The sequence below is a fragment of the Salvia splendens genome, chromosome 17 (genome assembly GCF_004379255.2).
Source record: "Salvia splendens isolate huo1 chromosome 17, SspV2, whole genome shotgun sequence".
NCBI classification, from domain to species: Eukaryota; Viridiplantae; Streptophyta; class Magnoliopsida; order Lamiales; family Lamiaceae; genus Salvia; species Salvia splendens.
The window spans coordinates 2,086,766-2,101,937 of NC_056048.1; the positions used below are offsets into that span (position 1 = coordinate 2,086,766).

At 40.9% G+C, this 15,172-nt stretch overlaps 2 protein-coding genes across 2 annotated transcripts; both read right to left on the minus strand.

Moving 5' to 3' along the window:
- Positions 1-4,374: 4,374 nt before the first annotated feature.
- LOC121775128 (bifunctional sesquiterpene synthase 1-like) lies at positions 4,375-7,893 on the minus strand. Its single transcript, XM_042172109.1, is given in 8 exon segments — positions 4,375-4,897; positions 4,967-5,215; positions 5,405-5,442; positions 5,445-5,542; positions 5,840-6,058; positions 6,195-6,576; positions 7,073-7,337; positions 7,753-7,893. Coding segments are annotated over 8 exon segments (1,656 nt in total). The 5' UTR covers positions 7,867-7,893; the 3' UTR covers positions 4,375-4,606.
- Positions 7,894-9,090: 1,197 nt separating this feature from the next.
- Positions 9,091-12,438, minus strand: LOC121775127 (BTB/POZ domain and ankyrin repeat-containing protein NPR1-like). Its single transcript, XM_042172108.1, has 5 exons — positions 12,159-12,438; positions 11,089-12,060; positions 9,856-10,612; positions 9,589-9,786; positions 9,091-9,505 (listed from the first exon to the last, which is right to left on the minus strand). The coding sequence occupies exons 2-5, from the start codon at positions 11,725-11,727 to the stop codon at positions 9,249-9,251; spliced, it is 1,851 nt and encodes a 616-aa protein (XP_042028042.1). The 5' UTR covers positions 11,728-12,060; positions 12,159-12,438; the 3' UTR covers positions 9,091-9,248.
- Positions 12,439-15,172: the final 2,734 nt, after the last annotated feature.

Sequence of the window (15,172 nt, forward strand, 5' to 3'; positions counted from 1 at the left end):
AGCCGAGCTGGATCTACTTCTAGTTTATCGAAACATTCTTTAAAAAGAATGCTGACTGACGCTCCGGTATCCACAAACACTCTGTGGATCAGTTTGTTTGCCACTCCGGCTTGGATGACAATAGCGTCTTGATGAGGAGAGATGGCCGGGACGGGATCTGCATCTGAAAATGTAATCACTTCGTCCTGCTTCAGCCTTTTATGCGTTGGCTCCTCTCGAATGAAGCCTCTGCGCTCTGACTTCAGGGACGATTTAGTCTTCCCGGCAGGGAGAGCATCAATAGTCAGGATTACTCCATCATATTGCAGCTCGTCATCGTCTTCGGGGTCCTGTTGCTTTTTCGGATCCTGAGGAGCGCAGTTCGCACCTCTCTGCTTTTTGTTCTTTTTCGGCTGCTTGCTTTGGTATTTTTTTAACGTCCCTGCTTTCACAAGAGCATCAATACCTGCAGCCAAATGTCGGCACTCCTCGGTATCGTGACCGTGGTCTTGATGGAAGGAGCAATATTGATCCTGAGGTCGACGCGCGGCCGATTTCGTCATCCGCTTTGGTTTTTCGAACATATCGGAACGCAGTTCGAAAATTTCCGCTCTCGACTTGTTCAATGGTACGAACTGAGCGGGCGGCTTCTCAGGATTGAGACGTGGCCCCAATCGGTCTTGCACCGGAGTCCTTTGAATCCTTTCAAAAGGAGTTCGGCGAGGATGTCCCTGATCGCCAAAAGGAGTTCGGCGAGGATGTCCCTGATCGCTATGATCGGGCTTCCTCCTGTCTCCTCGGGATGAGCTGTCTAAAGACCGTTTGCGACGGTCTGCCTCATCGGCACGGGAGAACTGGTCAGCAATGTCCCACATCTCTTGAGCTGTTTGCGGACTGCATTCCACGAGCTTTCTGTAGAGAGCTCCGGGCAGGATTCCATTTTGGAATGCCGAAATGACAAGTAGATCATTGAGATCATCTACTTGTAGGCATTCCTTGTGGAATCTCGTCATAAAGTCGCTGATCTTTTCGTCGCGACCTTGACGTATAGAAAGCAGCTGAGCCGAAGTGATTCGGGCTTCCGCTTTCTGAAAGAACCTCCTGTGGAAAGCATCCATTAGATCTCGGTAAGATCTAATGCTGCCTTGGGGGAGGCTATCGAACCACCTTCTTGCGTTCCCGATAAGCAGCTCGGGAAACAGCTTGCACATATGGACCTCATTGAGACCCTGGTTCGCCATGTTATACTGATAGCGTCCCAGGAAGTCATGAGGATTCACTAACCCGTCATAAGTCATCGACGGAGTTCGGTAGTTCTGTGGCAAGGGAGTTCGGGTGATATCGTCCGAGAATGGAGTCTTCAATGCTCCGTACATGGCGAACCCGACATCTCTTCGGTATGGAGGAGATGGAGTTCTCCTGTGATTCCGGTACCGAGGAGGAACAGGAACATGTCGGGGTTGAGGATTCTTCTTCCTGGAAGACACGGCACTACTGCGGTAGTGACTTTCATGTCTGGATGAGGAGGGAGAATCCACCGTTTTCGTCTCCGGCTTTTGGCCCTTTTGCAGGAAAATTAAGAACTCCTCCTGCTTTTCAGCCAAAAACAACTTGACAGCCTCGTTCAAATCGGGCTGCTGGGAAGACTCGGTGCGATGAGTCTTTGAGCGGCTTGTTCCTTCTCCGTGAGAACTGGAAGTAGATTTCTCCCGAGGCTGTTTTCCAGACCTGCGGGCTGGACTAGCTTCCTCATGGTTATCACGAACGTTATTATGGGTGTTACGTGATCTGGTATGCATTTTTTTTTTTTTTTTTTGGGTGGAAAAAGGGTCAAAAATTCGCTTTATCACAAATTTGGTTCTCTGTTTCCCACAGACGGCGCCAGTGATGGTTGGACGAATTTTTGATAGTAATAAATGCGGGTAAAAAAATATAGATCACGACACAAGGAATTACGTGGTTCGATTTACTGAGGTAAATCTACGTCCACGGGAAGAAAGGAGGGCAAGATTGTATTGCTTGATCTGGTTTACAGCTTACAAATACAGACTTGCTATATGATATTTGATGTCTAAAGAGCTTTTTTCCCCTAGTCTATCTGATCTAAGTTCTATTTATACATTGAACTAAGATCGTGGCTTGCATCATCACTAACTAGGTCGTGGATGTCGTGGAGGTCATGAGATCCTGCATGGGTCCACTATCTCTTTGTTTGGTCCGCTATCCTGCATGAGATCCTGCATGAGTTGACACCACTAAATAGATCGTGTAGTGGAGGTCGTGGAGGTTCTGCATGAGTCCACTATCTCCCAGTTCGGTCGAATACTGAGACCGAACTGCTGAACTATTGCCGAGCAGCTTTTGCCGATCTGAGAGTAGAGCTTGATTGGTCGGCTTTTACCGAGCTGTAGGCTGGGACCGAACTCTTTGGTAATGCCGAACTGATACTCTTCCTTGGGCTTTGGGCTGATGGGCCGTCACTGCTATTGGGCTTGTTTAGTACGTACCCCATCACCGAGCACCTTCACTTGTGCTCGCCAAAATACTGAGCACATCAAATGGTGCTTGGCAATGTCAAAAACTGGTGGCTTAGCTGCGAGCAATTACGAGCACGGTCAACGCGCTCGGCTTGACAATTAACTTAGGTTCCTATGGCGCAACGAAAGTGCTCGGCCTTGTGAGAAAAAATACTTAGTGAAATCATTCAACAATAATAATGTCAAACTTTTTTTCTTGAGCTTAATCTTATATTTTTCACCAATACGAGCACCGTATTTGCTCGGAAAACTTTTTTGACTTGTGCTAACAACATTGCAAGCACCTTTACTTGTGCTCGTAAATATGTACTAACATAGACTAAAATACCAATACGATTTCAAAAATTATAAGTGTAGAAGAAGAATGGAGTTACTTAAAGATAGAAAAATATATTAAAATGAAAAAAAAAATCGCCTTGCTGAAATGGCGCGAAACCCGCCGCTTGCGCGCGGTCCGCGAACTGTATTTGATTCAAGTTTTTGTGAGAATGATTAGCTTCATTAAAAAAGAGTGGTTGGGTTATCAAACGCAATCGCGACAACTATACCAAACCTCCAAACCCCACCTCGCTACATCCAAACCCCACCTCTCGAAACTGCCGAGCACATGGAGGTGCTCGCCCTGCCGAGCACATTGAAGTGCTCGCCACTGCCGGGTTAGTTGACCAGCTCGCCGAGCAACAACAAGCGCTCGAAGAAAAATGCCGACGAAGCAAATACCGACCACCTAAAGTGCTCGGTAAAGTGGGATATACCGAGCATTTTCCCCTTTTTGCCGAGCACTTTGGTGCTCGGTAAACAACTCTTTTTTTATTTTATAGTGACTAAAAAGTATAATATGGACAATATCATCATCATAAAAAGATAAAATGATGTACAAAACAAGTAAAAAAGACACGTATATAAACAATAAAACAATAGTTTGTAAGACATGTAAGACATGTGAAAGGAAAGTAGAATCGATGTAAGATTATGGAGGAATTGAGGAAATGGAAATGGTGAGTGATCAAATTCGTCAATGCTGTGAATCGAATCTCCAACCGCAACAATGAATGAGAGAGAGACAGAAATGAGAGAGAATATTAATCCATAATGCTATTTTCATTGTTAATAATTATCTTAAAATATTAATTAATTTATAAATTTTGGTTCATCAAGATATAATTCAAGATAAGGTGTAAAAAGACCTTTGTGTCCTTCATATATACTCTATCCGTCCCACGTTACTTTAGGTGTTTCTTTTCGACCCGAGATTTAAGAAAATGGTGTTTAGTGAGTTAAATAAAGACAAAATAAGTAGATGACAGAATAAAGTAAGAAAGAATAAAGTATGTAGGATTAGATGTTTGGTTTTTAACTAAAAAAAGAAATGACTCAAGTAATTTGGGATTACCTAAAATGAAAAATGACTCAAATAACTAGGGACGGAGGGAGTAATAGTGAATTGTTAATCCTATTAGCTATTTATAAAAATACTTAATTCCATTGTAAATTATGATTTTCTTAACATACTCCGTATTTAATAATTTAATGACAAAGTAATTGTAATGTTTATAAATTCATAATTAAGAAAATATGTAAAAGAAAACCTATATTTAAAGGTTAATAACAAGGAAAGCAAGCATATCCGAAATAAATAAAAAATTTAGTTTTTCACTCATTATTTTGTAAGTACATCAATGTACTTCTCCTTGTCCAATTAGAAGTCCGGTTTATTATTTTGGTTCATCTGCCATTTAGAAGTCCCGATTTACCTGATTAGTATACAATTCCGGTTTAATATGTGTACATTCATTAAATGTACACATATTAATCGCATTTTGTATCATGAGGAAAATTGTTGAAGCTTTCATTTTAATTAGCACATAAAATAAACTCTCTGTTACATGATTAATACTTCACATTACATCACTGAATGTACACATTATATGATCTATATACATTTTAGCAATAAAGTACACTTTTATTCCAAAGACCTATATAATTTAATTTTAACTTGATCCATTTTAACTAGCAATAAAGTACATTCTTTATCCAAGACCTATATAATTTATGTTAACTCGTCACGGAACGAGTCACCATAGCAGATCTCACGGGACGGGGTCGATGAGAAGTTGAGTGATGAGGTTTTGCATTTCCGGACCTACATGTGTGTACCAATCGCCCTTGCTGTAAATAACCTCAATCACACGGGCGAAATTGAGAATACGGGAAAGTGGAGGGGTCGGAATTTTAGTTGGTTTGAGAAAGGCCTCGTTTATGAGCTTCCACGCTGTCTCAATCCGCTTCAGCAATTCATCAACAGCTTCTTCCTTTGATTTGTTATGCTCCTCTGTGTAGCACTCCACCATAGATGGTATGTGCTCTCTTTTCCTCTCAAACTGAAAAATAAATAAAATTATAGTACTAAATTAAATTTAAAAAAAAGAGTAGATAGTTAAAATAATTACCTCATGTCCCATAATATCATCAGTGAGTCTGCAAATATTTAAGGTAGCTTTCACAATATCTTGCTTAGATAGCACAAATTCGAATGCTTCTTTTGTCACACAATCTCCCATTCCAAGAAATGAGCAAATAATTAGTGAAGTATAAGCCGTGCTAGCCGTTGCAACATGCATGTACTCCTCGCTCTCCGGTTTGTACTTTTCTTCCCTCCATTTAATCTCAGTAAAATAGTCTCGAGCCATCACTTTCATCTGCCCATGCCCACAATATAATATTTTGTCAGTATTTATATTAATTGGGCAAACATAACAAAAAAAATAAAAATTGTTTGGAGTATTTGTATAACTTTGCATATTGTAATCATAAGATAAGATTGAGCAATATTATGAATTTGAATTCCACCAACAAAATTCAAAAGGGAGTTATGTTTTAGTAATTACTGCTTCAATTCCATAGCCAAGGCGATACAAAGTCCCCTTTTGAGCATATATTCCTCAATATCTTCAAAGGCTTCCAATAGTGCCTTGTAAAAACCTCTCATATATTCCGGAATTTCATCCAAACACGACATGCTCCACCTGTAATCATAAGATCGACTAGCATTAATTGTCAACTATGTTTCTCTTAGCGCATCGGCAAGGGTAGGGATTTTTGGACTGGGCCACAAAAGTAGGGGTCCGGGACTGGGCCTTAGACCCCTATGAGTCTAGGACTAATTAAGTTGTAGTGTGATTTGGGTATGAAGTTGTTGGAATTGTGACATGGCGTAGAATTTGAAAGGATGAGTTACAGTCCGTTTTAGAGTTTAATAGTATATGACGTGCATTGTTGATGGTCTTAGTATTTTGCATAATTTCTAATTTAAGAAAGCTAACCTTTCAATTGCTACCATAAAGAGCTCCAATTCTTCAAAAGTAGCATAGGCGTCAAAGGAATCATCAAACAGCGATGCTGTTGCAATCATTTTGGTTGTAATCTGTCTACCCTTAGCATATTTTGGTTCGAAATAGACTCCCAGTATCCAAAAGTAGCACTCCACCATTCGATCTCTCGCATAAAATAACTTTGTCGGAACCTCCAAATCTTTCCACCACCTACCCACAAATCAATAATATTTAATATCAACACAACAAGACGTAATTAACTTGCATTTTTAAACTCATGTGAATTGAAACTACAAGGATCTAAAGATGTGTTTCTCGTCTCGTAAAAGTAGAAAAAAAGGCTTACCTATAGAGCTCACTTAGCTCCTCTTTGTGCATATCCTGCAGCATGTTGAAATCCAACTTTGCAAGCTTGAGAAGTTTTGGATGATGAGAGTCAAATTGGCCGTAGATGGAGATGTAGTGCCTCGCCTCGACACGTGGCAGTCCCCTGCGTTTCGAGTATTGGTGCAGCGCGTGGTCCACTTGCTCAGCAACGGGATTGGTTAGAAGCGGCAAAGAAGATTCTAGAAGCTTCCGACTAGAAACGTAGCCGTCATCTAGAATGTCTTCGCCGTTGACTCTCAGATGCGTGGCCTCGAAAAATTCAAGGATTCCCATAATACCCTCCGCTGTGTCGGGAGCCTTGCTACTTCCATTTACATCATCCTTAAATTTCTCGAATATACCTTATCATAAAAAATAATTTGAATTAAAAGAAAATTAGAAATATGGAGTACAAAATACAAACTACAAATTGAAGACTCCATTCGTCCTATATCAATTTTTCATTTTTGGAACAACCTTTATTAAATCTCTTATTTCATTTTACTATTTTTAATAAGTAAATCACAATTTTTTCTAAAATTATTATATGTAAGTATGTCTCACTTCACAAGTTATAAATTCATAACCATTATCAAATCCTTATTAAATGTCTCATGTAATTTCGTTTTCTGTTATTTAAAAATCGTACAACATACTGTGGAACGATAAGAGTATAATAATTTTAAAAAATTGGTCTCGTGGTTGTTGGGGTTTGCTTGGTCACTTGGGACTTGGGAGCTTGGGATCATTGTGCAAAATTTGATGCTATATCACAATAGTAGAAGAACTTGAATTTTTCAAGATCCTAAACTCAAAATTTCAAAAATAAATAATAAAATGGGAAAATTAATTACTTACTGCATGATATTTTGTATCCATGTTGTCTTAAAAGGCGAAAACCAAGAGCAATGGTGTATAAATCATCTTTGTCATTGCAAAAATCTTTAAAAATTTGGGACAATTTTTGCATAGCTTGATCGATCTCTTCTTCAAAGTGATACTCAATGCCCAATCTTTGTATTGCATCCACCAATTTCAGTAACCCTATGATGTCGTTAGATGCCTCCTTTAGCTCTTCTCTCACTTCCTCTTTTAGCTTCTCAACCAATTCCTTTTCACCATCCTATGTCACACAACATTTCATTAAATTCATGTTGGGGTGCAAACTCATTCCAGGTCGATGAACAAAAAAAAGCGAAACAATGTATAAGTGTTTCTTAAATTCCATTAGTACGGAAAAGGTAGTGATCACCACAAAAACAAAACCGTGATGGGCTTAGCCCAAAACAGGCACTATCATTTTAATGTGGAGTTCGAGTGTGCATCACTGAATTACGTATAACTTGCATTGATAACATGCGATATCATATTAGTATAAAGTTCAAATATGTATCGTGTAGCTAACATTGACGTACACGTAATTTATATCATTGTCAACTCTCTTATATTGTGATTGAATATGTACTGTATAACTTATATAGACACGGATGGTGATAGTATTAAAATATATATAAAATCTCGTATCGAAAATTTATTACCTTGCATGGTTGTGGAGTGTAGACAAGGAAGCGATCTCCCCATACATTTGGGTGAAAATTTGCAAGAGGTCGAGAAGCAGTAGTGATTGAAGCAATATGATTCTTGTGCTCCATCTTGTGATAGTTTTGAATATTATTGAATTATTTCTTTTAGCGACTTGTGACATAAATCTCAAGTATATGTGGCTTCTATAAATACACAAAAAATTGTTGCTAGGGAACATTTTTTTAGTATACTACTATTAATTTAAGTGGTGCTGATATATTGATTGGTTGGCTTTCACATTTATTGGATTTGGTCAATAGATATAGTGAATCTATTTGACACTAACTACATGAACGTGTTTAAGTCTGATAAGATTGTTCTCCTTAACATTAATATTCGCCGCCAATTTTTTTAAATCAATTTGTTTAATGTTTTGGATTATCTATGATGAAAAAAATACTACTACTAAGTACTGTATATATTTGATTTTGCCTTGTCATGGCGTTTGGAAAGCAACATTCGACATGAGAAAAATGTGGTGGAACAGAAAAAATTACTACTATTACCAAATTATCATAAAATAATTTTGATAGATTTTGTAGATGACAAGCGGCAATAATCCAGCTAATTAGAGGGTAAAATCGATCACAATTTTTAATTGCAATATAGATTCGGATTAACGCCACGTTAAAGTTTAATAAAATATCACATTAAAGTTTAATAAAATATCATATCTATATTATAGCAATTTTCTTATCTTTTGCCTGGTCCAATTCGCCACCAACAAATCTGTTTTTAGTTAAAAAATAGTAGTAGCTGTATAAGATACTCCCTCCGTCTTATTCAAGATCACTATCTTTCCTTTTTTATTTGTCTCAATTAAAAATTTAAAATGTGTATTTTTTACTTTTGAAATTAACTATCTCTCCCTTCTCTCCTTAATAAAATATTCAAATATCTTTTTTTTACTTTACTCCTTGCAACAATCCACCTAAAATCTCGTAGGTGAATGTGGCTATCTTGAATTGAATGGAATGACTAATGTTTTGGGCCATAACAAAAATGCATCAATTACATGTCACATTGTAAATTGAGGCAGATTGTTTCATATCCCAATCTTAAGCCACATTAGCAAAATCTAAAACAGGAAGGCTTAATTGTATACTCCATTTGTATGTAAACACACAAATTATACCCAAATATTAATATTAATTTTTTATCTATTACAATTTGGCATAGAAACCCAGTTTTAGCCCATACCTATAATGCATCATGGTAAATTTACCAATAAATTCTAAAACGAATAAACTTACTATATAAATACTAAAAGCTAAAAATTACACATCTTCACAAAATCAAGAAATTAGAAACTGCCTTTCAATAAACAAGGTCAGTAACTGATGCATCTTAAAACATTTATTACAAGAATTTGCTAAAAACACATCTCTACGAGTGTAGAAAACAGTGCAAGAACATTTCTGTCTTTGTTTCTTCCTTTCTATTTCTTTTCTCAAATTTTATATATTTTGTGAGGTTTGCAGTCTTTGAAGGAGGAAGACGTCGACGAAAACCCGGAGCGATGGAGCTTCGCTTTGTCCTTGCTGAACGCTCGATGAACCTCGTCTTTGAGCTCCATGAAGCGCGTCCGCTTCATCTTCTGCTCTTCCGGGGTGCCCGTCTCAAGGTAGAGCGCATCGGGCAAGTCGTCTTCCATGAACTTGTCCAGCACCTGCGAGCAATTCGGGAAGTATCGCCGTCCCAACTCAACTGCCACCGAAAAACGACTGGAGTTAGTGGCCCCATCATAGACAACATTCAGACCTATTGGTTGGAGGAGAAGCGTCTTATACCTGTTCTAGATAAGGTTTCCATTTTTGAAATGAGCCGTTTATTTTGGGAGGCGGGCGTCTCGTTCAAGTCCACCTCCATCAAGTTCCCGCTCGAACCCCTTGATGCGAGAAGGCCAGCAAGGTCCGACGTCGACTCAGCGTACGCGATTTCCATAGCCAACTTCGCTTCGGTAGGGAAGAACATCCGAGCAAACGCCACTGTAAAATACGATAACACAAACATCAAGAACTACTAATCGAGTTATAAAATCAAAATCAACGAGCTACCTCGGTCTTCCAAGTATAGCAATTTCATGTGCAGATCATCGGCCATCGCGAGGGACAAGAAAGACGCGTGCCCTGCGGTTGGATTCCTCCGCATCTCTCTCTCTAACACGTCGATGCATATTCGGTCCTTGTTCGCCTCCTGCCCTTTCTCTCGTTTCATCTGATACTCCTTCAGCCTCGTCAGCCTCCTGCAGATACTAACAGCGCTATGCCCATCGAAAGTCGGCTCTGCTGCAGACGCTCCTTTGGTCAGAAGCGACACTATAATCGACGGCTCCTTCCGCCTAGCAGCAACGTGGAGCACCGTGTAGCCCCGTGAATTCCTCAAATTGACGTCGGCTAAACCTAGACTGAGCACCTCCGAAACTATCTTGGGATCACAAAACGCTGCGGAGTAATGCAGAGCACAGGCCTCGTCCAGGGTTACATCGGACTCGGTCAGAAGAAGCCTCACGAGCTCGATATCGTCCGAGTCCAACGCCTTGTGTATTCTCTTGATGTGCTTCTCGAGAATAGGATCCACCACGGGAGGCGCTTGATTTTCTTGCTCTGATTGGAAATTGAGACGAAGCAATTTAATATCCTCTGCAACACTAGACAGGAGGACCTTCTCAATGAAGATCGTCTCAAGGTCCGACTGAGCTACCCTGCGGGCACACACGGTGAGGAGCTGGCTCAATTGACAATGGAACGCGACTGTGAGAATCGGGATGACATCCTCTACAACAGCCTTCCCAACCAAATTCACAAGGCGACGCTGCAATTCAAGGTTGCATCACTAAATGCTCGGATTTTCGCAAAGGAGAAAGCACTTACTAGTTTTATCTACAAACTATACATTAAGGGGGTGTTCGGTTGGCAAGATTAAATCTCATGATTAAATATGTATCATGTTTGGTTCATAAGATTGAACCCTTCAACTTAATCCTAGATGGATAGTCTCATGATAATCAGTCATAGCCTCCCCCTCCAACTAAAATAATCCCACAACTTAATCCTAGATAGATAGTCTCATAATATTAGTCATGGCAACCGAACGCCACCTAACTTGTTCGAACATTAGTCCATCTAAAAACAACTCAAGACTCACAATTATACCTCATAACGATTCACAATTAGTTCATACATACGAAAACATCTCATAACTCATTAGTTCATCACAACGAAAAAGGCATACAAACAAGCATTATCCGATTCTTGAACAAACGAGTAGAGTTCTTAGCCATTTTATACCTGAAAAAGAGAAACAAGCTCGGAGACTTGAAAAATGGTGGATGCATACATCAACTCCACAGCAAAGTCGATCACGGGCCTGCAGGCATCGTGAGCACACAAACTATCCACACAAGTAGACACCTCTGACGGGGAAGCTCTAAGCTTCCCCGTGTACAAGTAGCTCAAGAAGATCGCAAACGCCTCGTATCCAACCTTGCCATAAGGCAACATATTCGCCATGTAATACCTCGGCTTCCCTTCCTTCCCACCAACAACCTTATCCTTGGCAAACAAGTCACTGAAAAACTTGCTCCGGGCAGCCAAGATGCACCGGTGCACGCCCACGCTACTCTCTTCCACCACAACCTCCGCATCACTAAAGTCGCCACCAGAATCCGACAACAGCAGCCCCAAATTGCTACTCAGCTTTCTCAAGCTGATGATTTCGAGATTCGGCCCTGCATCCGATCCACCACCGGAGGCGTGCATGCTGTTGCTCGAGGTCAATCCATTCGAGAAACGGGAGGAGGAGGTGAAGCTGATTGAAGATGATGGCTCTGCAGAGGTATCCATCACCAATTCACCACAGCATATGAGCAAAGAGTTTGTTTGTTCCTTCCTATTCCTACCTAAGATGAATTCGAATTCCCACAGCATTCATATTGAATCTACCTGTTGAAAAAGCTCTAACCAAAAACAAACTCAAGATATTTCATGCCCTTCACAAATGCTAGGAAACAGCAACGATTTGACAACACCACCATCAAATTCCTCCCACCCTTATGTAGAGAAAAAGGAGAGAGAATCATGATGCCAAAGAAGCAACACACGGCAGAAATTCCCTGTTGCCAAGAATCAAATACTACGGCACCCCTTTTCAACAAAGCCACAGAATACACAATTACATCAAATCAACACGTTTTTTTTCCTCTCCCTCGATTATAACACCAATTCACCACGGATTTCACGTGTTCTTGATTCTTGGCGCGGCTGAAATAAAATTAAAAAAACAAACAAGCCCTTAAATCAAGAACACTTTTTAAAGACGAATTCATGAATGGGACCAAAAAATTGAAATTAAACCTTACCTTATTCAAGCTGGCGATGAAAAAGGAGGAGAAATTTGCAATTGAGCTAGATCCAGAGACCACCCAACCCAAAACACAAAAATTAAAGCTTAGAATTCAAGGGAGAAAACAGTCCAAAGAGGGACCCACGTGGGTTTAATGAAATTTCGTGATGGAATCAAAGAAATTGCGCGAGTTGACTGAGGAAAAATAGCTTTTGATTTTAATTTAACAGTGAAGTCGACACTTGTTCCAGCTCAATTTCGCATAACTCATTTCTCTAATCACGGGTCCCAGTAAATTGCAGACGAATTCACTACAGAAATTCGCCTAAAAATGTGTTTTTCAATCGACCCACTAACCCAATTTGACAAGAACAGTAATGAATTTCTAGGGGAAAAAATGGTGTTTAATAGGTAAAAAGGTGAAAATTCCACCGACCGGATTCGGGTCGGGTCGGGTCGGGTCGGGTCGGGTTTACGGGCGGAAAATTTGGCGGAGTGGTTGGGTTCGGGCCCCACAAGTGAGGTGTCGGGTGGCTTTTTGTGTTTTTTAGTAAATTTAATTTGATAAATGATGACGTGTCAGTGAGTTAGTTGCGGATGAAGAGGTCACGTGTGACGTCACGCTTCGGATGTCGGCTACCGCTCATGAGCTATCGCGTCACCTTCTTATATCATGGATTTACGTAAATTATTTTGCTTCTTTATTCTTATTTTTTATTACTTTCTTTTTTTATTCAAGTGGACAGATTTTTGTTGTTCACAAATTCAATAATTACATTATTGTTTAATGTACTGTATTGTATACCTAGAAAATAAAATATGTAAATGATGGGATACGGACTAAACAACTAAACAATAATTGCGAGCCCAATAGCAGTGACGGCCCATCAGCCCAAAACCCAAGAAAGAGTATCAGTTCGGCACAACCAAAGAGTTCGGTCATAGCCTATAGTTCGGTAAAAGTCGACCAATCGAGCTCAACTCTCAGATCGGCAAAAGCTGATATCAGTTCGGCACAACCAAAGAGTCCGGTCACAGCCTATAGCTCGGTAAAAGCCGACCAATCGAGCTCAACTCTCAGATCGGCAAAAGCTGATATCAGTTCGGCACAACCAAAGAGTCCGGTCACAGCCTATAGCTCGGTAAAAGCCGACCAATCGAGCTCAACTCTCATATCGGCAAAAGCTGATCGGCAAAGTTCAGCAGTTCGGTCTCAGTATTCGACCGAACAAGGAGATAGTGGACCCATGCAGGATCTCCACGACCTCCATTACACCCACGATCTATTTAGTGGTATTAAGCAGTTATCAACCCCACTACCAGGGCTGCAAACCACGATCTTAGTTCGAATGTATAAATAGAACTTAGATCAGATAGACCAGGGTTAAGCTCTCTAGATCCTGAATCTCATATAGCAAATCAGTATTGTAATCTGTAAGCGAGACCGAGCAATACAAATTTGCCCTCTTTTCTTCCCGTGGACGTAGATTTACCTCAGTAATTTGAACCACGTAATTTTCCGTGTTGTGATCATTTATTACTTGCATTTATTCCCATCAAAAATTCGCCACATCATCACTGGCGCCGTCTGTGGGAAACAGAGAACCAAAACTGTGATAAAAGCGAGTTTTTGATCCTTTTCTACCAAAAAAAAAATGCGTACCAGATCACATAATACCCATACTTCCGTCCGTGATGAAGGTGAGGAAGCTAGTCCAGCCCATAGGTCTGGAAAACAGCCTCGGGAGAAATCTGCCTCCAGTTCTCACGGTGAAGGAACAAACCACTCAAAAAGTCATCGCACCGAGCCTCCCCAGCAGCTCGCTTTGAATGAGGCTGTCAAGTTGTTCTTGGCTGAGAAGCAGGATGAGTTCTTAACATTCCTGCAAACGAGCCAGAAGCCGGAGAAGAAAACGGCGGATTCTCCCTCCCCCTCCAGACATGAAAGTCACTACCGCAGTAGTGTCGCACCTTCCAGGAGAAAGAATCCTCACCACCGACATGTTCCTGTTCCTCCTCGGTACCGAAATCACAGGAGAACTCCATCTCCACCATACCGAAGAGATGTCGGATTCGCCATGTATGGAGCGCTGAAGACTCCATTTTCGGATGATATCACCCGAACTCCATTGCCACAGAATTACCGAACTCCGTCAATGACTTATGACGGGTTAGTGGATCCTCATGATTTCCTGGGACGCTATCAGTATAATATGGCGAACCAAGGTCTCAATGAGGTTCACATGTGTAAGCTGTTTCCCGAGCTGCTTATCGGGAACGCAAGAAGGTGGTTTGACAGCCTCCCTCAAGGGAGCATTAGATCTTACAGAGATCTAATGGATGCTTTTCACAGGAGATTCTTCCAGAAAGCGGAAGCCCGAATCACTTCGGCTCAGCTGCTTTCTATACGTCAAGGTCGCGATGAAAAAATTAGCGACTTCATGACGAGATTCCACAAGGAATGCCTACAAGTAGATGATCTCAATGATCTACTTGTCATTTCGGCATTCCAAAATGGAATTCTGCCCGGAGCTCTCTACAGAAAGCTCGTTGAGTGCAGTCCGCAAACAGCTCAAGAGATGTGGGACATTGCGGACCAGTTTTCTCGTGCCGATGAGGCAGACCGTCGAAAACGGTCTTTAGACAGCTCATCCAGTGGAGACAAAAAGAAGCCCGATCATAGCGATCAGGGGCTTCCTCGCCGAACTCCTTTTGAAAGAATTCAAAGGGCACCGGTACAAGGCAGATTGGGACCACGTCTCGATCTTGAGAAACCGCCCGCTCAGTTCGTACCATTGAACAAGTCGAGAGCGGAAATTTTCGAACTGCATTCTGATATGTTCGAAAAACCAAAGCGGATGACGAAATCAGCCACGCGCCGAAGTCAGGATACGTACTGCTCCTACCATCAAGACCACGGTCACGATACCGAGGAGTGCCGAAATTTGGCAGCAAGTATTGATGTTCTTGTGAAAGCATGGACGTTAAAAAAATACCAAAGCAAGCTGCCGAAGAAGAATAAGAAACAGA